At 46.5% G+C, this 25,327-nt stretch overlaps 1 protein-coding gene across 1 annotated transcript; it reads left to right on the forward strand.

Annotated features, from left to right (window-relative positions):
• Positions 1-3,660: 3,660 nt before the first annotated feature.
• LOC115464273 (gastrula zinc finger protein XlCGF26.1-like) lies at positions 3,661-25,086 on the forward strand (the record flags this gene model as incomplete). Its single annotated transcript, XM_030194672.1, has 3 exons — positions 3,661-3,769; positions 14,304-14,430; positions 23,315-25,086. Coding segments are annotated over exons 1-3 (1,926 nt in total), but the record flags the coding sequence as incomplete, so codon positions are not given.
• Between the last annotated feature and the right edge of the window lie 241 nt (positions 25,087-25,327).

The raw sequence follows: 25,327 nt of genomic DNA on the forward strand, positions 1-25,327 counted from the left end.
TGATGGGAGAGAGAGAGGGGGGGGCCCTGGAATTTAGAGGGAGGGGGGAACTGGGAAGGATGGGGACTGGAACTGTCTAAGGGGAGGGGAATGCTGCATCACCTGTAAAAAAAAAAAAACATTTCAGCACCCCCCCAATGCTGCATTATGCTAGAAATAAGAAGTGGATTTTCCAAGACAGTCCATGTGGCTTTCACCTGCAGTACTGATTCAGCACTCATCCCCTTCCTCACCCTAGTTCTGTCTATTAGCTTTTTCTTTTAGGAAATTATTGAAACCTTTTTAAAACCCTGCGCTAACTGTTTTACCACACATTCTCTGGGAACAAATTCTCATTTTTGTTTTTCATTCCTAATAGCTTAACAGACAAGGGGGGGGGGGGGGGGGGGGAAGAAACTGGGAGACATTTTGGAACTGGGAATGAGGTTGAGCATGGGGGAGATATGCTGGATAAGAAGACAGGATGAAAGTGGAAGAGTGAACAGGGAGACATTGGGAATCCTGGACATACAAGGAATAGATATTACAGTTTTCTTGAAGTCTTGCATAGGGGGCGGGGCGGGGGCGGGGAAGGGGTGTGTCAGGGGGGCGGGGCGGGGGCGCGGGGAAGGGGTGTGTCAGGGGGCGGGGTATGTGTCCTCTTTTTTCTTAGGGCAAATATGGTAACCCTAGTTCTGTGGACCGTGACCCCTCCCACGACCCCTGAACCTTTAAAAAACATTTTCCCTGGTGGTCCTGTGGACCGCGACCCCTCCCACGACCCCTCAGACGACCCCTGAACCTTTTAAAAACATTTTCCCTGGTAGTCCTGTGGACCGTGACCCCTCCCACGACCCCTGAACCTTTTAAAAACATTTTCCCTGGTGGTCCTGTGGACCGCGACCCCTCCCACGACCCCTGAACCTTTTAAAATCATTTTCCATGGTAGTCCTGTGGCTTTTTCCTTATATGGTGTTTAACCCCACCCAGTGTTTCCCAGAATGCCTCCACCTTGTTGTAAAGGTACAGGGAGGGGCAGGGTGGGAGTCGGGTACAGGAGGGGGGTTGTGCACGCGCAAAGGAAGGAGTTCGATCCACTGGAAAATGTTTAAAATGTTTGGAGGTTGTGTGTGTGTGTGGGGGGGGTCACGGTCCATTGGACCACCAGGGAAATAAAAAAATATATTCAGGGGGGGGGGGGCACCAGGAGGTGAGAGGTAGGAAGCACAAGCAGGCAGCCTTTGCAGCTGCCTGCTTGTGCTTCTCACCTCTTCAACAGCTCTAGAGCAGCTGTAAAATTTGCTCATTAAAGTAGGGCTGCTCTGGAGCTGTGCATCCCATGGAATACACATTAGACTACGAATGAGCAGTGGCGTAGCTAGGGTAGTTGACACCCCGGGCCGGTCATTTTTTTAACCCCCCCCCCCCCCCCCCAAATCCAGTACTAGGCATACCGAGAATACAAAACACTCAGGACCTATAGAGCAATTCTACCATACCATAAGCAGTAATTTGTACGAGTCACACAAGGAAAAGGAAAGCATCTTAAACACTACAGTGAGCACTAGAACATCAATTCACCTATTGTAAAACGAAACCAGACAGAATAGTACAGATCGTCGATCCTGCACAGTCAATGCCAACCGAAAGCCATATCTTTTTCACAAACACAGATACACCCTAATCCACTATAGAATAAGTAATCATAAACTTTCTATTTAGACAAAAATTAAACTGAACCCCCAATGCCAGACTCTGCATACAATGCAACACCACAGAAACAGAAAATGTCCCCTAGTACTGTGCAAAATATAAAGACAGCAGATGTAAATTTGAAAAAAAGTAACAAATACCAATCACCACTTTACAAGTTAACAAACAGAAATAAAACAAATACAGAAAATAAAATAATACCATTTTATTGGACTAATACATTTAGCTTCCAGAGGCCAAAATCTCCTTCCTCAGGTCAATACAGTATAGTGCTGTTTCAGTATCCTATCCTGACCTGAGGAAGGGGGTTTTGTTCTCTGAAAGTTAAGTCAAAATGTATTAAAATTAGTCCAATAAAAAGATTACCTTGTTTACATGTTCTATTATAAACATTTATTAACACAGCTGCAATACTATATCCTAAAGCAAAATAATAAAAATATATATTTACAGTTTGTTGTCTCTGGTTTCTGCTTTCCTCATCTTCTTTTCACTGTCTTCCTTCCATCCACATCTGCCCTCTATTTCTGCCCCTTCCATCCACCATCTGCCCCAGTCTGCCATTTCTCTCCCCCTTCCATCAACATCTGCCCTCTCTCTCTCTCTCTCCCTTACTTCCATCCATATCTGCCCTCTATCTCTGCCCCTTCCATCCACCATTTGCCCCAGTCTGCCCTCTTTCTCTCTCCCCCTTCCACCTACCATCTGCCCTTTCTCTCTGCCCTTTCAATCCATCTGCTCTCCCTCTCCCATCCATCTAGGGTCTGCCCTCCCTCACGCTCCCCCCTTCCATCCAGGGTCTGTCCCCACCTTCCCCAATCCCCTTCTCCCCTCTGGGCACCCATCTGGGCTCCCCCACCCTCCCCAATCCCCTTCTCCTCTCTGGGCACCCATCTGGGCTCCCCCACCCTCCCCAATCCCCTTCTCCCCTCTGGGCACCCATCTGGGCTCCCCCACCCTCCCCAATCCCCTTCTCCCCTCTGGGCACCCATCTGGGCTCCCCCACCCTCCCCAATCCCCTTCTCCCCTCTGGGCACCCATCTGGGCTCCCCCACCCTCCCCAATCCCCTTCTTCCCTCTGGGCACCCATCTGGGCTCCCTCCCCCACCCTCCCCAATCCCCTTCCCTTTGAGCACCCCTCTGAGCTCCCCCACCCCACCCCTCCCCAATCCTCTTATCCCATCTGAGTCCCCCCTCCCACCCGACCCGACCCAACACACCTACCAGCTCCGTTCTCCTGCTCCCACCCTGTCCTGCCTTTGAAAAATTTTTTCGAAGCGCTGGAGTAGCAGGCAGCGCTTCGCGTCTGCCCTGCTAGTAAAAATATCCTTGACATCATCGTTGGGCCTTCCCACATTGAGTCTCGCCCGCCCTCGCGGTAATAGGAAATTACCTCAGAGGAGGGTGGGACTCAATGTGGGAAGACCCGACGACGACGTTGAGGAGATTTTTACTAGCAGGGCAGACGCGAAGCGCTGCCTGCCACTCTGGTGCTTCGAAAAAAAATTTTTAAGGCAGGACAGGGTGGGAGCAGCGGGAGCGGCGCACCCCCCCACCCGCTGACACCCGGGGTGGACCACCCCCACCGCCTAGCCCTTGCTACGCCACTGCGAATGAGCTCAGCTCTTTAGAATACTAATGAGCTCATTGTAATACATTTGAGGTTCTCGGTGGCTGCCCCTTTGTACATTACTAAGTACCTAAACGTTTGTTTTAGACTGGCTAGAACCTCTCTAAAGCAAACGTTAATAGCACTGTATGCTTTCTGCATCTGGGCCTGTGTGTATATGATCAACTCCTCTGTCAGTGCTGGGAGGGTCCAATAGATGGCAGCAATCAGATTTGGCTCTCCCCAACCTCCCTCTCTCCTGCTTCTCTTCCCTCTGATCTGTTCCCACCCCCCCCCCCCCCCCCCCAGCCCGATTTCCCTCTCCCCTCCCCTTTCTCTCTCTTTGTCTGAAGCCATTAGGATAGAAGCTGAGCCTGCACTGTATGTGCCATCAAAGAGGGAGCCAGGGCTGGAAATCGTGCTGTGCAGAAGGGCAGGAGAATGGCTGCAGGGCTTTGTGCTCAGCAGGTAGGAGACTGGCAGGAGGTGGGCAGCAGGGGATGCAGTGCCAGGCAATGTCATGCAACCTCTGATACACACATGGTGCATGGAGCAAGCAGACGAAAAAGAAAGTTCTTCTTCCTGGTTCCCCTCCCTTCAAAGGGCTGCTGCTCCTGAGCCAGCAAAGAGGAAGGGCAGGAGAATGGCTGCAGGGCTTTGTGCTCAGCAGGTAGGAGACTGGCAGGAGGTGGGCAGCAGGGGATGCAGTGCCAGGCAATGTCATGCAACCTCTGATACACACATGGTGCATGGAGCAAGCAGACGAAAAAGAAAGTTCTTCTTCCTGGTTCCCCTCCCTTCACAGGGCTGCTGCTCCTGAGCCAGCAAAGAGGGAGCCAGGGCAGGAGAATGGCTGCAGGGCTTTGTGCTCAGCAGGTAGGAGACTGGCAGGAGGTGGGCAGCAGGGGATGCAGTGCCAGGCAATGTCATGCAACCTCTGATACACAAGCAGAAGAAGAAATGAGCCTGGCACTCCTCAATCCGTTCCTGGGGCTCCAGAAAAGAAAGTTAAGTTCTTTATTCCCTGCAGCCTCTCAGGCTCTTCTTCCTGGTTCTCCTCTTGTTTTCATAAAACTCTCAGAGGCTGATGCAGAGCATAAGGTTACTATTATACGTCCAGGGGTCTGGACGTTCTTTTTCCAGCCAGCCTGGGCTGGTGGGTTGGTGGGCGGGTGAACAGGCTTGCCTTCTTCCTCCTCCCCAGCTTTCCACAGTGCACCCTGGTGGTCTAGTGGCCTGTTCGGGCAGGAAAGAACCCCCCTCTTTCCTGCCCGCTGACCTTCCCACTACTGCCGCTTCTTGAAAATGGCTGCCGAGACTTCAAGTGGAGAGCTCGTGAGACTTTACGGAAGTCTTGCGAGGCCACCGCTTGAGGTCTAGGCAGCCGTTTTCAAGAAGCGGCAGCAAAAGGTAAGAGTGGGGTTCCTTCCTGCTCCGAAGAGGCCATTAGACCACCAAGGCTGCAAGGTAGGCCCCGGAGGGGCTGGAGGGGAGGGAGAGATGGTTGCAGCTACTCGTGGATGGGAGAGAAGGGAAAGGAGAGGAGAGTGGGACATGCTGTACATGGTGGAGAGGGAAGGGAAGAGAAAAGGGGGAAATGCAACACATGGATAGAAGGGGATGGAGAGGAGAGGGGGATGTGCTGCACAAGGATGGGAGGGAAAGGATAGGGGGACGTACTGCTCATAGATGTTTGCTTTTTTGGAAATGTACCGTATTTTTCAGACTATAAGACGCACTTTTTTCCCCCCAAATTTGGGAGGAAAATGGGGGGTTCGTCTTATAGTCCGAAGGTAGAGATTTGGCTGGCTGGCTGGCCGGCTGGCAGGCCGCCCGCCCTCCCTCCCTCCGAGTTCGGGATCGCCCTCCCCCCGGCCCTGTCACCACTTCTCCCTACTCACGCGATCTTCCCTGGTGGTCTAGTGATGTCGGGGCAGGAAAGAGCCCCCTCTTTCCTGCCCAGCGTGCTGCTCTCCATCCTCCTGTATGCAGCTTGACGGTCTTGGCGAGATTCAAAATGGCCACCGAGACTTCAATTCTCGGCGGCCATTTTGAATCTCGCCAAGACCGTCAGGCAGCAATGCATACAGGAGGATGGAGAGCAGCGCGCTGGGCAGGAAAGAGGGGGCTCTTTCCTGCCCCGACGTCACTAGACCACCAGGGAAGATCGCGTGAGTAAGGGGAGAGGTGGTGACAGGGCCGGGGAGGGGGGAGGAGGTAACCCTGAGGGCGATCCCGAGCTTGGAGGGAGGGATTCGGACAAGACGCACCGGAGCACCTAGGTTTTAGAGGAGGGAAAAAGGAAAAAAATTTTTCCCCTATTTCCCTCCTCTAAAACCTAGGTGCGTCTTATAGTCCGAAAAATACGGTATATCTTTTCTAATTTTGTATTTAGACTATGGAAGAGAATGCATTTCTGTTACTTTTACCAGTATTTTCATTTCTTATAGAATCTGGCTTTCTTGGGGGATCAAGGTGACTGAGGAGTGGCCTAGTGGTTAGGGTGGTGGACTTTGGTCCTGGGGAATTGAGTCGATTCCTGGCACAGGCAGCTCCTTGTGACTCTGGGCAAGTCACTTAACCCTCCATTGCCCGCCGCATAGAGCCTGCCATGAGTGGGAAAGCACGGGGTACAAATGTAACAACAACTGTGTGGCTGTGGCGGGGCGGCATTATTTTTTTCTGTTTCCTCCTTTTCATCTTCACAAATATGGTAATCCTAGCACAGCGGTACCTGTCAAATAGAGGTGCCATGGGAAAAAATATCGAGTTGCAAACAGCAACCAATGCACAAAGGGGTCCTCTTTTGTGCATCGGTTGCTCTTTGCAACTTGAAGCTGTCAAATGAATTTGACAACTTGCACAAAATCCCTGGTGGTCCAGTGGACCGCCTCCCGATCCCACCCCCCTTGAATAAAAACTCCCTAGTGGTCTAGTGTACCGCCCCCCCCCCTTAAACCTCCCAACTCACAGAACAAAAAATGCCTGGTGGAAGCAAGAAACCCCTGGTGGTTTGGTGACCTGGCCCGACCCCCCTCCCTGTCCCTTAAAAGTTGGAGGCAGGAGGGCGCCCAGCCCCTGCCCGGTGCATTCTGCAAGCATCCTTATACTTGTTTGCATTGAAAGTATTATTAAAAGGAAGGCTAAGAAGGACTTCGAAAAAAAGATTGCGTTGGAGGGAAAAACACATAGTAAAATTGTTTTTAGGTATATTAAAAGCAGGAAGCCAGCAAAAGAATCAGTTGGACTGCTAGATGACCGAGGGGTAAAAGGGACAATCAGGGAAGACAAAGCCGTAGTGGAGAGATCAAATGAATTCTTTGGTTCAGTCTTCACCAAGGAAGATTTGGGTGGGATACCGATGCCAGAAATGGTATTCGAAGCTGACGAGTTGGAGAAACGTAATGAATTATCTGTAAACCTGGAGGATGTAATGGGGCAGTTCTACAAACTGAAGAGTAGCAAATCTCCTGGACCGGATGGTATTCATCCCAGAGTACTGACAGAACTGAAAAATGAGCTTGCGGAGCTATTAGTAATATGTAATTTATCCCTAAAATCGAGGGTGGTACCGGAAGATTGGAGGGTGGCCAATGTAACGCCGATTTTTAAAAAAGGTTCCAGAAGAGATCCGGGAGATTATAGACTGGTGAGTCTGACGTCGGTGCCAGGCAAAATGGTAGAGACTATTATTAAGAACAAAATTACAGAGCATATTCAAAAGCATGGATTAATGAGACACACGTCAACATAGATTTAGTGAAGGGAAATCTTGCCTCATCAATCTACTACATTTCTTTGAAGGGGTGAACAAACATGTGGATAAAGGGGAGCTGGTGGATATTGTGTATCTGGATTTTCAGAAGGCATTTGACAAAGTACCTCATGAAAGACTCCAGAGGAAATTGGAGAGTCATGGGATAGGAGGAAGTGTCCTATTGTGGATTTAAAAACTGGTTAAAAGATAGAAAACAGAGTAGGGTTAAATGGTCAGTATTCTCAATGGATAAGGGTAGTTAGTGGGGTTCCCCAGGGGTCTGTGCTGGGACCGCTGCTTTTTAACATATTTATAAATGACCTAGAGATGGGAGTAACTAGTTAGGTAATTAAATTTGCTGACCATACAAAGTTATTCAAAGTTGTTAAATCGCAAGAGGATTGTGAAAAATTACAAGAGGACCTTACGAGACTAGGCGTCTAAATGACAGATGACGTTTAATGTAAGCAAGTGCAAAGTGATGCATGTGAGAAAGAGGAACCCGAATTATAGCTACGTCATGCAAGGTTCCACATTAGGAGTCGCCGACCAAGAGATGGATCTCAGCGTCGTTGATGATACGTTGAAACCTTCTGCTCAGTGTGCTGCTGCGGCTAAGAAAGCAAATAGAATGTTAGGTATTATTAGGAAAGGAATGGAAAACAAAAATGAGGATGTTATAATGCCTTTGTATCACTCCATGGTGCAACCGCATCTCGAATATTGTGTTCAATTCTGGTTGCCGCATCTCAAAAAAGATGTGGAGGGGCATAATCGAACGCGAACGCCCATCTCCATGGACGTATATGTCCGAGAATGGGTACGTGAAGGGGTGGGACAGACTGCATTTTTGAAAAAAATGGGCATCCATCTTCCGCTTTGAAAATACGGTTTGTACGGACCAAAATGCCATGAATTTAGTCGTTTCCGAGCTGGGCATTTGTTTTTTTTAGCGATAATGGAAACTAAAAATGCCCAGCTCAAAAACGTCCCAATCCAAGCCATTTGACATGCCAGGACACCAACTGGACACCCTAGAGGTCAGTGCGGTGGATTTCAGACAACGCTCCCACATGCATAGGTCCCTTACCACGGGTGCTGAGCCCCCAACCCCCTCCCCCAAAACCCACTACCCACAAATGTACAACACTACCATAGCTCTTAGGGGTGAAGGGGGCACCTACATGTGGGTACAGTGGGTTTTGGAGGCCTCCTATTTACCAGCACAAGTGTTACAGGTAGGGGGGATGAGCCTGAGTCCGCCTGCCTGAAGTGCACTGCGGTACCCACTAAAAGTGCTCCAGGGACCTGCATACACGCAGGCCTCTAGGACTTGTTGCTGCTGTATAATCTTGGCACACCAGTTGACACCTGAAGACTAATGTCTCCGAAAACGTCCTTTATTGGAATAAGCACGTTTACTCACAGTTAACTGCAGATCAGAGGTTGTGCCCCACTGGCAAAGAGTCTCCCTGATACTGAGATTAGCAGTAGGTCAGAGCTGGCAGAATGCTGTACAATGCCCTCTTTCAGCAACATTCAAGGTAAGAACTCAGTTCTGTAACGTGGGTAACACATGAATGGGATCTAAAACTGGCTTACAAAAATGGCCACTACCTCTTGGACTACCGGAAACAAAACAGGGCACACTCTGACCCAGTAAGCAGAGGGAAAAGCACCATGGGAGTAGAGCCTACCAACTACCAACATTGTGAGCATTTAACACAAGCTAGTGGAATCACAGAGCCCAATACCCTACACCCACCACAATGCATTGCTGATGTGACTCTGCAGTGCCCTTAATAGAAAAGGTGTCACACTCACCCGAGACCCACATCAGAACCAGGGAAAGGCTGTCAGAGGATAGAACACATTCTGCTGTCATGGAGGTGAGTACGGCATTTGAGGCTGGCATACAGGCTGGGAAAAAATGTTTTTAAAGTGGGGTTTTTTTTTGTGGGAGGGGGTTAATGACCACTGGGGGAGCCAGGAGAGGTGATCCCTGATTCCCTCCGGTGGTCATCTGGTCAGTTGGGGCACTTTTTTGGGACTTGGGCCTGAAAAAAAGGGTCCAAATAAAGCGGACCAAATTTTCATTAAAAACGCCCTTCTTGTTTCGATTATCAGCTGAAGATGCCCATCTCTCCTCCACCGATAACCACGCCCAGTCCTGCCTTCGCCACGCCTCCAACACGCCCCCATCAACTTTGTTCGTTCCTGCAAAAGAGTGCAGTTGAAGATGACCAAAATCGGCTTTCGATTATACCGATTTGTTCGCCCATGGGAGAAAGACGCCCATCTCCCGATTTGGGTCGAAATATGGGCGTCTTTCTCTTTTGAAAATAAGCTGGATAATGGAATTAGAAAGGGTGCAGAGTAGGGCGACAATAATGATAAAGGGGATGGGATGACTTCCCTATGAGGAAAGGCTAAAGCGGCTAGGGCTCTTCAGCTTGGAGAAAAGGCGGCTGAAGGGAGATAAGATAGAGGTCTATAAAATAATGAGTGGAGTTGAACGGGTAGATGTGAAGCGTCTATTTACGCTTTCCAAAAATACTAGGACTAGGGGGCATGCGATGAAGCTACAATGTAGTAAATTTAAAATGAATCAGAGAAAATGTTTCTTCACTCAACATGTAATTAAACTCTGGAATTCATTGCCAGAGAATGTGGTAAAGGCGATTAGCTTAGCGGGGTTTTAAAAAGTTTTGGACGGCTTCCTAAAGGAAAAGTCCATAGACCATTATTAAATGGGGAAAATCCACTAAGCAGTATAAAATGTTTTGTACTTTTTTGGGGATCTTGCCAGGTATTTGTGACCTGGATTGGCCACTGTTGGAAACAGGATGTTGGGCTTGATGGACCTTTGATCTTTCCCAGTATGGCAATACTTATGTAAAATGGACTTGGGGAAAATCCACTGCTTACTTCTGGGATAAGCAGCTTAAAATGTTTTGTACTTAGTGCTGGGCAGACTTATACGGTCTGTGCCAGAGCCGATGGTGAGAGGGAGGCGGGGATAGTGCTGGGCAGACTTATATGGTCTGTGCCAGAACCGGTGGTGGGAGGCGGGGCTGGTGGTTGGGAGGCGGGGATAGTGCTGGGCAGACTTATACGGTCTGTGCCCGGAAAAGGACAGGTACAAATCAAGGTAAGGTATACACAAAAAGTAGCACATATGAGTTTATCTTGTTGGGCAGACTGGATGGACCGTGCAGGTCTTTTTCTGCCGTCATCTACTGTGTTACTATGTTACTTTTCTGGGATCTTGCCAGATGTTTGTGACCTGGATTGGCCACTGTTGGAAACAGGATGCTGGGCTTGATGGACCTTTGATCTGTCCCAGTATGACAATACTTATATATATGCTTATGTACTTATATACAGGCGGCTTCCCCAGAGTCACAGAATTCAAACCAACCCTCTTGTAGGCTCACTATTAGGATGGCGAACTGAAATCTAAAAATGAGAGTGTCATGGAAGACAAAAGATGCATTGAATTTGCATATGCATATATTTAATATAATAATTTGCTATATGAACGTTCTAAAGTGTCTCACTGGGATCGTAACCACCTGCTGACGTCACTGGTCAGCAGTAGAACCCTGCTTGCCTGATGTCAGCATGGGGTTACAATCCCAGTGAGAGACGTGCGTTGAAGAACAGCGGGAACGGGCAGAGATGTCCCAACGTGCATGTCACCCCCCCTCGAAAATTGCCAACCCCCCCTCTGCTACCCTCCCCTCCCCCCTCTTACCGGGGTCCCGGCAGCAGCAGTGAAGAGCCTCGCGAGTCTGCTGCCTTCTCTTCTCTTTGCTCTCAGCTCTGACTCTGGTCCCGCCCTTGCGGAAACAGGAAATGAAGGCGGGACCAGAGTCAGAGCTGAGAGCGAAGAGAAGGGAAGGCAGCAGACTCGCGAGGCTCTTCACTGCTGCCACCGGGACCCCGGTAAGAGGGGGGGAGGGGAGGGTAGCAGAGGGGGGTTGGCGATTTTGGAGGGGGAGCTACGTGCACGTAGGGGGATGGGTGGGGCCAGCGGAGGGGAGGGCCATGGGTGGAGGCATCGCAAGGATGTGTCTGTGAGACAGAGAGGAGGGGGGACTGGAACTCGGGGGAGGGACAGAGGGAAGGAGAGAGAGGGAGGGAGGGCCTGGAAATCGGAAGGGAAGAAAGGGGGCCATGGGACTTGGAGGGGACAGAGGGAGTGAGTGAGGGAGGGAGGGAGAGAGGGATAACCGAAACGGGCCTTTTTTACTAGTATTTACATAGCTTGCAACAATGCAAGTTATTATTCAGACACAGGTACTCTGTATAAGCCACTGGGCCAGGCTGCCCCTGATCACTCCAAGTCCGTTTTAGTGATTGACTGCTGGGGAATGGTAAATGTGCACCTGAGTGTCCATCCTGATCAGGGTCTCTGGCTGGATTATTGCATTTGGTACAGACGGTAAAGTTTGAATTAATAATGTTTAGAGCTAGTGACCATCAGTGAAGGAGCTTAATTGCTCACAGTTGCACGGCTATGAATTCAGTGGTTGAGAACAGGAGCTAAAGGGGCTCTTTTACTAAAGTGTGCTAAGATCTGGGCGAAACGTGCTGTAATGCAGGATTTTACCGTGCCCGGACCTAGTTGGGATGTTCCCAGCTATTATCTATTCTGGCTGTGTGTTAATGTTGACCAGAACAGGTGCTACTAATGTACCTAAACCTGCATTACCCAAGCTGCAAAGGACTCAAATACAAAATCGACTTACGCGTCCAGTTTTTCCTACATAAGCACACAACTGTGGAACGCATTACCAAAAGCCTTGAAAACTACAAAAGACCACCTAAACTTCCGGAAAACACTAAAAACTAACCTGTTTAAAAAGGCACACCCTACCGATCCAACATAAATGCCTGATCTCTGCAACACAACAAGACTAAAGAACGTAATGGACATAACACAAGTCTTCCGCTGTATGATTCCCTAGTGTGGCTGGGCCACATGAACTTTATCTTACCACAACATCACTTTGTATTTGTTTACACCGGAGTCTGCAAAAGCCTCTCCGGTACTATGTAAGCCACATTGAGCCTACAAATAGGTGGGAAAATGTGGGATACAAATGTAACAAATAAAATGAATGTGTTGTTAATGTAGAGGCACTTAGCAACTCTGAATTAACAGCGCATTAGTCAGCGTGATAAGGTCCAGTGTTTTAACTGTGGAAACACTCCACACGCATCCTGCACCCATGCTCCACTCAGTAACGCCTCCTAACCAAAAGCTCCATTAACATACGACCTACTGTACATTAATGGCATTCTACCGTAAAGGACTGGCTCAAATGGGTCATTTTATAACTGTGCACCCATTCTACCATGGAATTTAGGCACCTAATTTCCTTTATCGAATAACACCTTTAACAGAGTAGATACATGCACATGTGTTTAAGTGTGAGCACTTAAGACAGTAGTAGATCTGTTATAAGTGTTTGCCCCTGAGTTCCTAGACATTGATGCCCTGAAGTACATAAAGGAAATTGAGGGGGAGATGCCTCAAACTTACTGAGCCAGCAACGTGCTTTCTTGACCGGTTCCAGCCGGTTTAGTGAGCGCATTGTTCAGCGGGAGATTCACAAAGGGGTTTTGCGGGGTCTTTCCAGTCCGTGGTGGCAACCAACGAGAGTTGCATGCAAAACAGTGCAAATTGTGAGGGGTGCACAGCAAGGACCGCCCACCTTTGGTAAGCCAAATGTAATGGGAGGTCTGGAGCAGCCGTAAGTCTATGGTATAGCTTGAAAGTGACTGCTGCAGCACGACAGCCAACACGGCACAGGCAGAAGCCTTCGACACCAACCTCCCCAAACTGAGTGCTCCAGTTTCACCCTCCCCCACCTCCCTTTACTAGACAGATCTCTGGCAGCAAGGTTTGAAATCAGCTTCTCTCCTCTCCCCATGACTTTCATACAGACAGTGTGTATAAAAGCCAAGGGTCGCATACCTTTGCATGCCTGTCAGGACCCTTTTGATTTGACTACAGCTGTGCATTGCTGCCCCTTCTACCCCCCCAAAAGAAAGCCGTGAGTAGCACATGCACAGAGCAGCCACGCTTAGCTGCCGTACATATGCACAGCCTAGCCTCCTACCGAGCTGCTCGCTGTTTTTTTGCGAGCAGCTCACTTACATGCGATTTGCTTTGTGAATCGTCAGGTATTTCCACCTCGGTAATTTTTACCGAGGTGGAAATACTGGGCTGTTCTTTCCAGGGAGTTTGATGCATTTCCCCCTGAGTCTAGGGGATACATGGGAAAGAAATCTGACAATTTCTGTTGAAAAAGGGTCCTGGAGTCCTCTTTTCCATTATATAATGCTAGGAGAATAAAGTCAGCTGAAATCTAATATGTTCTGAATTCCTCCACATGTCACTGAGTTGTTTTTTTTCACTGAGAGGGTGGTAGATACCTGGAATGCCCTCCCACAGGAAGTGGAGACAAACAAAGCAGATCAATCAATGATATGGTTCAAAACTTTATTTTCAGAGATTCACCCGACACAGACTGTGTTTCGCCCAGCTGAGAGATGCGACCAGACTTACCCTGTGTATTGAGCTGATGTCCTCACCTTGATTGAGGAAAGCACCCTGCTGGTTTTTTACGTTTCAATCTCATGTCCTGCTTGGACTATTAGCCCCTGACGCAGCCCTTGTGGGCGAAACACAGTCTGTGTCGGGCGAATCTCTGAAAATAAAGTTTTGAACCATATCACTGATTGATCTGCTTTGTTTGTCTCCACGTTGGATTTTGCGGATCGCTTGCCATCTTGTTTCTTAGGACCATCTTTTTACTCCCACAGGAAGTGGCAGAGATGAAAACTGTAACAGAATTCAAAAACGCATGGGACAAACATAAAGAAGGGTTGGATGCAAAGGAGCTTAGGGGAGATTAGGTAGGAAAGCCAGTGCTGGGCAGATTTCTATGGTCTGTGCCCTGATCTAAACTGAATAGACTTGAATGGGCTGGAGTGGAACTTCTCAGGGGCTTCGATGACAACTTCAGAAGTTTTAGAACAAGGCCAGTGCCGGGCAGACTTATACGGTCTATGCCCTAAAAAAGGCAAGGATAAATAAGATCAGGGATACATATGATGTAACACTTCATACCTTATGTAATGAGTTTATCTTGTTGGGCAGACAGGATGGACCATGCTGGTCTTTAAATGCCACCATCTACTATGTTGCTATGTTTCTGGTTTATGTTTCAGGTGCCAGTGACGTTTGAGGATATCACTGTTCACTTCTCCCAGGAGCAGTGGGAGTATTTGGATGAAGGTCAGAAGGAGCTTTACAGGGAGGTCATGAAGGAGAATTATGAGACTCTGATCTCATTAGGTAAGGATTGCATTATCTGCATTTTTAGCAGATACAGAGGCTGATTTAATAAAGGCAGTTAGCTTAGCAGGGTTTTAAAAAGGTCTGGATGGGTTTCTAAAGGAAAAGTCCATAGACCATTATTAAATTGACTTGAGGAAAATCCACTACTTATTTCTGGGATAAACAGCATAAAATGTTTTGTACTTTTTTGGGATAGCTTGCCAGGTATTTGTGACCTGGATTGGCCACTGTTGGAAACAGGATGCTGGGGTTGATGGACCTTTGGTCTGTCCCAGTGTGGCAATACTTATGTACTTATTAGACACTAGCTTAACTACTTTTCCAGACAAAATCAAAGCGGTGTACAATCTAAACTAGAAAACAGAAAGGAACTCCACTGTAGAAGATAGGAAAAAGAGACCCTTCATTAGAGCAAATCAAATCAGACTAGCTGTCTAGCTGCTGGACCTGCAGCCCCTAGAAAGCTGGAAAGGTCAAGGTGAATAAATGAGTCTTCAAAGCTGCTCTAAATCTAAGGAAGAAGCACGCCAAGTGGAGATAGGATTGGAGGGAATATCAAAGGGAGGGAGCATTGCAGAAAAAGACAGACAGAGTAGCAGAAACAGTGAAGCGGGGGAAGGGAAAGACGATTCTCAGGCTGAATGGAGGACTCGCGAGAGCTGGTGAGGGGAAATCAAAGAAGGAGGATAGGTCAGAGTTTTAGTATGAAGCACCCTGTGAGTGAGAACCAAGATTTTGTACTGCAAGAGGAAAGGGATAGGGAGCCAGTGGAAACGAGCCAACAGCAGGAAAACGTGATCAAAATGGGAGGAGCATGTGATGAGATGAATAGCTGTGTACTGAACATTTTTTAACCTTTCAATGCAGACCGAGGAAGAACGACATAAGCAATATTACAGTAGTCCAGCTTTGAAAAGACCAAAGCATGGATGAGCGGAGCACAAGCTGTGTCATCCAAGAAGTATGTAATCCAAGAGGGAATGTAATGAAGAGAAGTAAGAACTGACAACAGAGGAAATATGGGGATGGAAGGAAAGAGTCCAAGGTCACCCCAAGATATTTTAAGATAGTGACCTGGCTCAGTGTAAAGACCAAAGGCAAATGAGAACCATGGGCACTGGAGCTCGACCTGTGATCCACAGAGTGACTGATTTAGAGGGGCTTAGAAGTAAGTGATGCTCAAGAAGCCAAGAGTCAGTTGCATCAAGGACAAGTTGGAGGGAGGAGAGGTCAGGAGAGAGAGTGTCATGGGTGGAAGCCAGAAGAATATCATCTGCGTAAAAATAGAATTTGGTTGCGAAAGACTGGATCAAGGTGGCTAGGGGACTCAGAAAGATGTTAAAAAGGAGCAGGGAGAGGATTGAACTTAGGGGAACACCATAGGAAAGAGGATAGTGGACAGAAAAAAAGAAAACCACGTCAGCATGGTATTGGAGACACAACTGGAGACATGAGTGACTGACTAAGTCAAAGGCAGCAACAGTGCCTATGAGGTTAGACATGGTGGAGCCACTTTGGGAAGGAGAGAAAAAAAGAAGCACAAGCCAAATCTGTAATCATATTCAAAGTAAAAAAAAAAAACAGCCAAACAAGCCTATCCCTGCCTCACTTGTGGCAAATTCTGTGGCTGATGATACCAGCAATCCAAAGGTAAAAAATAAAAAGGAAAATCAGTCTTCCACAGAAAAGCAGCAAAAACCAGAGAGTGGAAGTCACCAAACTCACAAATGTTGGATGACAAATGTCAATAGTGTCCCAATAAAGTTTATTAAGATGCGTCCATCAATCAAACCTTCAAATCTGCATACAGGAAATACCCCCCATTTTTTAATCTTTGGGTTTCAAAGAGAAAAGCTGATAAAAAGGGAGAAAGGGGATGGGATTTGATATCCCGTCTTTCTGTGGTTACAATGAAAAGTACTGGCTTCAGAAAGTTACATTACTGAAGTCAAAAAGCGGTGAAAAAGTGAAAGCATTCAAAGAGAATATAGAAATATAAGGGAGAGACAGGCAGCACTGTGTTGTCTCAGTATCATAGAAAAAAAAAGAGCTTTAAAAATCTCGCAGGATTAATGGCTCTATAATCAAGAGACATTGCATAGACAGAGAGAAATACCAGAGCCAGGGCTCTGAAGAGAGAGACAAAGCACGGTGGGGCCAATGTAGAAAGCTACTGAAGGCAGAAGCACATAGTTAACGAGTGGTCTGTGTTCTCGTTATGGGCTGTTTGATGCAGAAAGGGGTTCAGTGCTCAAAATTAAGTTGCGTGATAGACATCAGTGCACAGCATATTGAAACAGAGGCTATTAGCTATCCTGCAGCAATGCGGAGAAGCTTCAAATCTGTGTGCTGATGTCTACAATGAGAGAAATCTGGCACCAGGTCTGAGGCAGAGTAGAAGGGTTAGTGAGAGCCCTCTCCACCCCCCCCCCCCACACCCAACAACCTGCACCTTCTACACCCAGTAGTTTCTGCATAAACCAAACGTCTTCCTGGTAGTCTAGCAGCGCAGCCCCCTTCCTCCACCCCACAAACTAATCCAACCCCTCCCCACCCCCGTCAAACCAAAATCTCCTAGTAGTCTAGTGGGCCCCCCCCCTTCTAATCCTGATCCAACACCCCCCTGCCTCGACTGCCAATAATAATTCCTGGTAGTCTAGCGGTCCCCGCTTCCCTGTCCCAACCCCCCCCACCCTATCACCCCGACTTAAAAAAAAAAAAAGAAAACCACTGCATCTAGCGGCCCACCCCTCCCCCAGGTCCCCCCCCCCCCCAAGGTGTTCCTTGAAAGACATAGGAGCAATGCCTACTTGTTCCTGCATCTGTTGCTGCCGTCTTGAAAAATGGTACCGTCTGACCCCCACAGGGTGCATCCTGGGATGCACTGAGCTGAATGAGTTTACTATATAAGGGAATTTTTCCCTTATTTGGTAGTCTTTGTCCACTCTACCAAATGGGTAAAATTCCCTTATATAGCAGACTGACCTTGCTCAATGCATCTCACGATGCATTGGTCAGGCGCCACCATTTTTTCAAGATGGCAATGCCGAAGGCTCGGTATCGTCTCTGCCGCTTTCAAGACATGCTTCGGGGGCTGGAGGAGGGGTCGGGGTGGTGCGTGCTGCAAGGCACCAGAGATTGTTTTTTTTTTTAAAGTTGGGGAAGGGGGGATCAGGTCAGGGGGAGGAAGGAATGCTGCGACATACCAGGGATTGTTTTATTAAGCTGGGGGAAGGGGCTTGGGTCAGAGGGAAGGAGGGGTGCTAATAGACACCAGAGATTGTATTTTTAAATTGGGGGGAGGTGGGGATGGTTGGGTCAGGCTTGAGAGTGCTGGCTGCTACTGGACACCAGGGATTTTCTAAAGGGCCAAAGGACAGCCATGCCAGGAGCTTGTTTTTCTGGCGGTAATCGGCAGTTGGTGCGCGCCGACAGGTCACCGTGCGTGTAGCACGTGAGCCCTTACCGCTAGATCAGTGGGTAGCGTTAAGGGCTCAAGCCGGTTTTAGACGCGCACTGGTTTCAGTTTTACTGCAGGCCCTTTTCCCATCATGCAAAAAAAAAAAAATCCTTTTTTTGCAGACGCTGTAAAAACTGGCCCGGCACACCTAATACACGAGCCTACGCTGCCGCAGGCCACTTTTACTATAGCTTAGTAAACGGGCCCCTTAGCGATTTATTGTCCCTGCAAGATATTATACATTAAATCTAAATCTGAGTGGAGGAGTGGCCTAGTGGTTAAGGTGGTGGACTTTGATCCTGGGGAACTGAGGAACTCTCATTACCTCTCGCCTGGACTACTGCAACTTACTCATCACCGGCCTCCCACTTAGCCATCTATCCCCCCTTCAATCTGTTCAGAACTCTGCTGCACGTCTCATATTCCGCCAGAACCGATATACTCATATCACCCCTCTCCTCTAGTCACTTCACTGGCTTCTGATCAGATACCGCATTCAATTCAAGCTTCTCCTTCTTAACTACAAATGCACTCAGTCTGCTGCCCCTCACTATCTTTCTACCCTCATCTCCCCTTACGTTCCCGCCCGTAACCTCCGTTCACAGGATAAATCCCTCCTCTCAGTACCCTTCTCCACCACCGCCAACTCCAGGCTCCGCTCATTCTGCCTCGCCTCACCCTATGCTTGGAACAACCTTCCTGAGCCCTTACGCCAAGCCCCCTCCCTGCCCATGTTCAAGTCTTTGCTTAAAGCCCACCTCTTCAATGCTGCGTTCGGCACCTAACCCTTACCGTTCAGTGAATCCAGACTGCCCCAATTTGACTGTCCCTATCGGACCGACCGTTCACTTGTCTATTAGATTGTAAGCTCTTTGAGCAGGGACTGTCTCTCTTTGTTAAATTGTACAGCGCTGCGTAACCCTAGTAGCGCTCTAGAAATGTTAAGTAGTAGTAGTAGGAACTGAGTTCGATTCCCGGCACAGGCAGCTCCTTGTGACTCTGGGCAAGTCACTTAACCCTCCATTGCCCCATGTAAAGCCGCATTGATCCTGCCATGAGTGGGAAAGCGCGGGGTACAAATGTAACAAAAATAAAATAGATACTATTAGAGATTCTACATGGAATGTTGCTATTCCACTAGCAACATTCCATGTAGAAGGCTGCGCAGGCTTCTGTTTCTGTGAGTCTGACGTCCTGCGTGGCCACATTGGTGATCTGCAAGGGCTGACTTCTACATGGAATGTTGCTAGTGGAATAGCAACATTCCATGTAGAATCTCAAATAGCAGCAACAGTGGAGGAGTGGCCTAGTGGTTAGGGTGGTGGAACTGAGGTACTGAGTTCGATTCCCACTTCAGGCACAGGCAGCTCCTTGTGACTCTGGGCAAGTCACTTAACCCTCCATTGCCCCATGTAAGCCGCATTGAGCCTGCCATGAGTGGGAAAGTGTGGGGTACAAATGTAACAGAAAAAAAACTGTTCTGAATGTAACCATTACATCCCACTCATGATTTTATAAAATCCTATCACATTCCCTTACAATCATCCTTTTCCACACTCCCCTTAAAGAGCTAATTATTTGAGTGCTGAACAGTAAGGGGACACATCATAACTCAGTCCAGCCTGCTATTGCAGATATTACTTTCAACCACTGAAGTGTGGATTTCTCTCATTTCTAAAGTTAGATATTTCTTAATGTTATTTTTGCATTCTGCCTAAAAACTCACAGGTCATACATTCATTAGACAACAGAACCTGATTTCTTGAATGTTGTATTATATGTGTAAAAACTCCCTCTGTCACCAAATACTTTGTGAAGCAACACAGAACTCTGCAAAAAGTAACTGAGAACCTGCCAAAAGCAAAACACCACCAATACCCTGAACACAAGTAGCAGCCATCCCTCCTACAGAATAGACACTCACCAAATACTGAATAAATGACCCTAAAGTTCTTTTTAAAAAAAAACTAAGGACTTCTTTTACAAACTGTGCTAGCGATTCCTGCACGTCAAATGAGAGGAAGCCAAGCAGATAATTACTAGTACATAGTAACATTGTAACATAGTAGATGACGGCAGAAAAAGACCTGCACAGTCCATCCAGTCTGCCCAACAAGATAAACTCATACGTATACCTTACCTTGGTTTGTATCTGTCATTTTCAGGGCACAGACCGTATAAGTCTGCCCAGCACTATCCCCGCCTCCCAACCACCAGCCCCGCCTCCCACCACCGGCTCTGCCACCCAATCTCAGCTAAGCTTCTGAGGATCCATTCCCTCGGAACAGGATTCCTGTATGTTTATCCCATGCATGTTTGAATTCCGTTACCATTTTCCTCTCCACCACTTCCCGTGGGAGAGCATTCCAAGCATCCACCACTCTCTCCGTGAAAAAATACTTCCTGACATTTTTCTTGAGTCTGCCCCCCTTCAATCTCATTTCATGTCCTCTCGTTCTACCACCTTCCCATCTCCGGAAAAGGTTTGTTTGTGGATTAATACCTTTCAGATATTTGAACGTCTGTATCATATCACCCCTGTTTCTCTTTTCCTCCAGGGTATACACGTTCAGGTCAGCAAGTCTCTCCTCATACGTCTTGTAACGCAAATCCCGTACCATTCTCGTAGCTTTTCTTTGCACCGCTTCAATTCTTTTTACATCCTTAGCAAGATACGGCCTCCAGAACTGAACACAATACTCCAGGTGGGGCCTCACTAACGACTTATCCAGGGGCATTAAAACCTCTTTTCTTCTGCTGGTCACTCCCCTCGCTATACAGCCTAGCAACCTTCTACTTATGGCTTTGTAAAAGAAGCCCTACGTTACTTACCTGTAGCAAGTGTTCCCCAAGTACAGAAGTGACCTCATCATGTTTTCCCAGCAATCTTAAGAAAAGCTTTTGAGAACAGTTGATTACACATGCATGCACCTTCCACTCTATTGCTGTCACACAGGACCATGCCAATCCAGTTAATAGCTTAAGAATCCATGAAGAAGTGAGAGGATATCCTTGGAAAACACCATTTGCATCTACAGATGACAAACAAGACCATGAATTCTCACAAACGGAACTCCCTACCTACAGGCTGCCTTCAACAGGAAAGGGGAAGCATAACAGTGCTCTCACACCAGGATGTGTTTCCGAGTCCACTTATATCCTGAACATTTTCATTTTTTATTTGGAAGGCAGCCTGGAACAGAAATAAGTGAGCTTAGGAGATGGAGTTTGATTGTAGTCCCAAAATAAATTCTGCAGGACAGTCTCTCCAAATCTATGGTCGTGTCGGGAGTCCAATCAATAGTGAAATGTGAATGTATGAACTGAAGTCCAAAGTTGCAGCTCTGCAGATCTCTTCTATGGAGGTTGATCTGAAATGGGCAGTCAATGCTGCCATAACTCTTGACGTTTTGAGCTGTAACACAATCCTCTAGAGATAGGTATAAGTCAAGGAAATGCAGTCGGCAGCTAATTGGAAATGACCTTGGCATGACCTGTTTGGGTCAAAAGAAACAAAAAGTTTGGAGGACTTTCTATGGGCTTTAGACCACACCAAATAAAAGGGCAGAGGTTCTCTTACAACCCAAAGTGTGCAGTGCACTTTCACATATGTGAGCATGAGGGTTAGAACAAAATGTTGGAAGAATTACTGACTGGTTAAAATGGAACTTTTTTTTTGTTTTGTTACATTTGTACCCCACACTTTCCCACTCATGGCAGGCTCAATGTGACTTACATGGGGCAATGGAGGGTTAAGTGACTTGCCCAGAGTCACAAGGAGCTGCCTGTGCCTGAAGTGGGAATCAAACTCAGTTCCTCAGGACCAAAGTCCACTACCCTAACCACTATGCCACTCCTCCACTCAACATGATCGTAGGAAGGAATGACTCTATTGTTGAAAAGCGTGATACAAAGTGGATCATAAGTACATAAGTATTGCCATACTGGGACAGGCTGAAGTTCCATCAACCCAGTATCCTGTTACATACAGTGGCCAATCCACAGCACAAGTACCTGGCAAGATCCCAAGAATAAAACAGATTTTATGCTGCTTATCCTAGAAATAAGCAGTGGATTTTCCCGAGTCCATCTTAATAATGGCTTGTAGAGTTATCTTTTAGGAAATCATCCAAACCTTTTTAAACCCTGCTAAGCTAACTGCTTTTACCACACTCGCTGGCAATGTATTTCAGAGTTTTGTTACAGGTTGAGTGATGAAATGATTTCTCTGATGTTTTAAGTGCATGTCTCCTTGTATTTTTAGAAAGAGTAAACAAGTGATTCACATCTACCTGTTCCACTCCACCTCTCTCATATCTCTCTTCAGCCACTCTTCTCCAAGCTGAAGAGCCCTAGCTTCTTTAGCCTTTCCTCATAGGGAAGTCATCCCATCCTCTTTATCATTTTTTTTTTTTGCTGTTGTCTGTACCTTTTCTAATTCTGCTATATCTTTTTTGAGATGCAATGACCAGAATTGCACACAGTACTCGAGGAGCAACATGGATCGATACAAAGGCATTATTACATTCTCAGTTTTATTTTCCATTCCTATCCTAATAATACCTAACATTCTATTTGCTTTCTTAGCTGCCACTGCACACTGAGCAGAGGGTTTCAACATATCATCAACGATGACACCTAGCTCCTTTTCCTGGGCAGTGACTCCTAATGTGGAACGTTACATCACGTAGCTATAGTTTGGGTTCCTCTTTCCTTCATGCATCACTTTGCACTTGCTGACGTTAATTCCCCTCTTTACTAAGCCATGCTAGTAGCTGCCGTGCAGCAATGCCGACACAGCCCATCCAATGGGGGGGGGGGGGGGGGGAATGTCATCTGCCATTTAAATTCCCAATCTCCAAGTCTCATAAGGTCCTCTTGTAATTTTTCACAATTCTCCCGTGATTTAACAACTTTGAATAACTTTGTGTCATCAGCAAATTTCATTACCTCACTAGTTATTCCCATCTCTAGATCATTGATTAATATGTTAAAAAGCAGCAGTCCAGACACAGTCCCTTGGGGAGTCCCACTATCTACCCTTCTCTATTTGGACAAATTGCTGGAGGAAAAGTCCATAAAAATATCTCATGAGAAGTAGATCTACTTTTGGGGATTTGCTTCTCACTGGTGACTCAGACCAGCCACTGTCAGAGAAAGAATAATGGTCTTAACAGAACTTGGCCTGACTCAATATGGCTTATATATATATATATATATATATAAGTATGTGGAAGAAAGACTGAAAAGGCAGTTTTAAATATTGACTTCAATGTGATCTTATGTTCTATCTGTATCTCTTTCAGTGATCAGCTTGGAAATGTGAGGGGCTGACACATTTACAGAGGGGTATTGTATTACTGAACTGGTTAAACAGTTCTTCCACCATAATGTTCAGTTTTCACTTTTTTTTTCATGTAGAGAAAGATGATTCCAAAAACAATAATACAGAGGTACATCATTGGAATCTCAGTGAGAAGCCTGAAGAGGAAAAGAAGTTGTCAGAAAGTTTAAAAGAAGAAACTTCTTCCTGTTCTGACTGGGGGAGAAAGGGAACAAATCAATGGATCTCAGAAATTAAACAGAAAAGAAATTCAACAGGAGGTTCAGTTCTGTGTAAGCACAGTACCAGTAAAATCACACATACAGGGGAAGAGCAGAGAAACCAAACAAGAGATGAAAGATGTGTCTGTGATATTTGTGAGATGTTTCTCGGTGATCGTATAGCTCTGAAATCACGGCAGAGATCTGGCACTGAAGTGATACCATTTAAGTGTACAGGCAGTGAAAAAACCTCTATTCAAAAGGAGCTGCAACAGAAAATATACGTAAGAGAGACAAGTTCTGAGGGCAAGAAAGGTTTCACTAGGAAGGATGAACACCAGAAAAATAATAAAGAAATTAGAATGTGTAACAGTATTGCAAAATACCAGAAAACCAGTACTGATGAGAAAATATATTCATGTCTTGGCAGTGACAAAAATTATAACTACAAAGAAAACTTCACAAGAAACACAAAATTCCAACCAGCAGAGAAACCAGTTTTAGTTATAGACCATAAGAAAAGTTTCAGTCACAGGAAAGCATTCATAGAAGATAACAAAGCTCAAACTGCTGTTGAATCAGTCGTTCCTATTACATCTGAAAAATTATTTTGTAGGAAGTCTAATACTTCAAATCAAAACAGTCAGAAAAATGAGAGACTATGTGCTTGTTCTGACTGTGGTGCTAGTGTCCATCAGAAGGGAAATCTAGCACTGAACCATAGAATCCATTCAGAAGTTCAAACAGTTGCATCTAGAAAGAGTGGTAAAAATGTCATTGAGGACACTCTCACAGTCCATCAGAGAATTCATGTTGCAGTGAAACAATATACATGTCCTGAGTGCGGTAAAGGCTTTAGGCAGAAGGCAGACCTCACAATACACAAGAAAATCCACAGTAGAGTGAAACCATTCACGTGTTCTAAGTGTGGTAAAAGCTTTGGTTGTAATGTAAATCTCAAAGTGCATCAGAGAATCCACACAGGAGAGAAACCATTTGCATGTACAGAGTGTGGTAAAAGCTTTGGTCAGAAGGTAAACCTCACAGTGCACCAGAGAATCCACACAGGAGTAAAATTATTTACATGTTCTCAGTGTGGTAAAAGATTCACTGGCAAGACATCCCTCATAGTTCACCAGAGAATCCATGCAGGCGTAAAACCATTTACATGTTCTGAGTGTGGTAAAAGCTTCAGAAAGAAGGCATTGCTTGCAGAGCACCAGAGAATCCACACAGGAGTAAAACCATATATATGTGTAGAGTGTGGTAGACGCTTCCGCTGGAAGGGAAACCTCACAATGCACCAGAGAATGCACACAGGCGTGAAACCATTTACATGCATAGAGTGTGATAAAAGCTTTTGTCGGAAGGTAAACCTCACAAAGCACCAGAGAATACACACAGGAGTAAAACCATTTACATGTTCCGAGTGTGGTAAAAGCTTTGGTTGGAAGGAAAGCCTCAGACGGCATAACAGAATCCACACCGGAGAGAAAGCATTTATATGTACTGAATGTGGTAAAAGCTTCAGTTGGAAGGAAAGCCTCACACGGCATCAGATAATCCATACAGATGAGAAAGCATTTACATGTACTGAGTGTGGTAAAAGCTTCAGTTGGAAGAAAAGCCTCACACGGCATCAGAGAATCCACACAGGGATGAAACCATTTACATGCACTGAGGAGGTAAAAGCTTCAGTTGCATTGGGACAGGTAATTAGGGAATGTACACTTTTGTTATGAAGTGTGGAAAAAATAGCACTCTGGTATTTATATATATATATATATATATATGTAATGAGACTTCCCTTTTATCTGTAGATCTGAATTCAAAGCACATATCTACTGTTAAGCAATAGACGCAAGGCTCAGATGTTATAACAAAATAGAA

Source organism: Microcaecilia unicolor, chromosome 1, assembly GCF_901765095.1.
Source record: "Microcaecilia unicolor chromosome 1, aMicUni1.1, whole genome shotgun sequence".
Taxonomy (NCBI): Eukaryota; Metazoa; Chordata; class Amphibia; order Gymnophiona; family Siphonopidae; genus Microcaecilia; species Microcaecilia unicolor.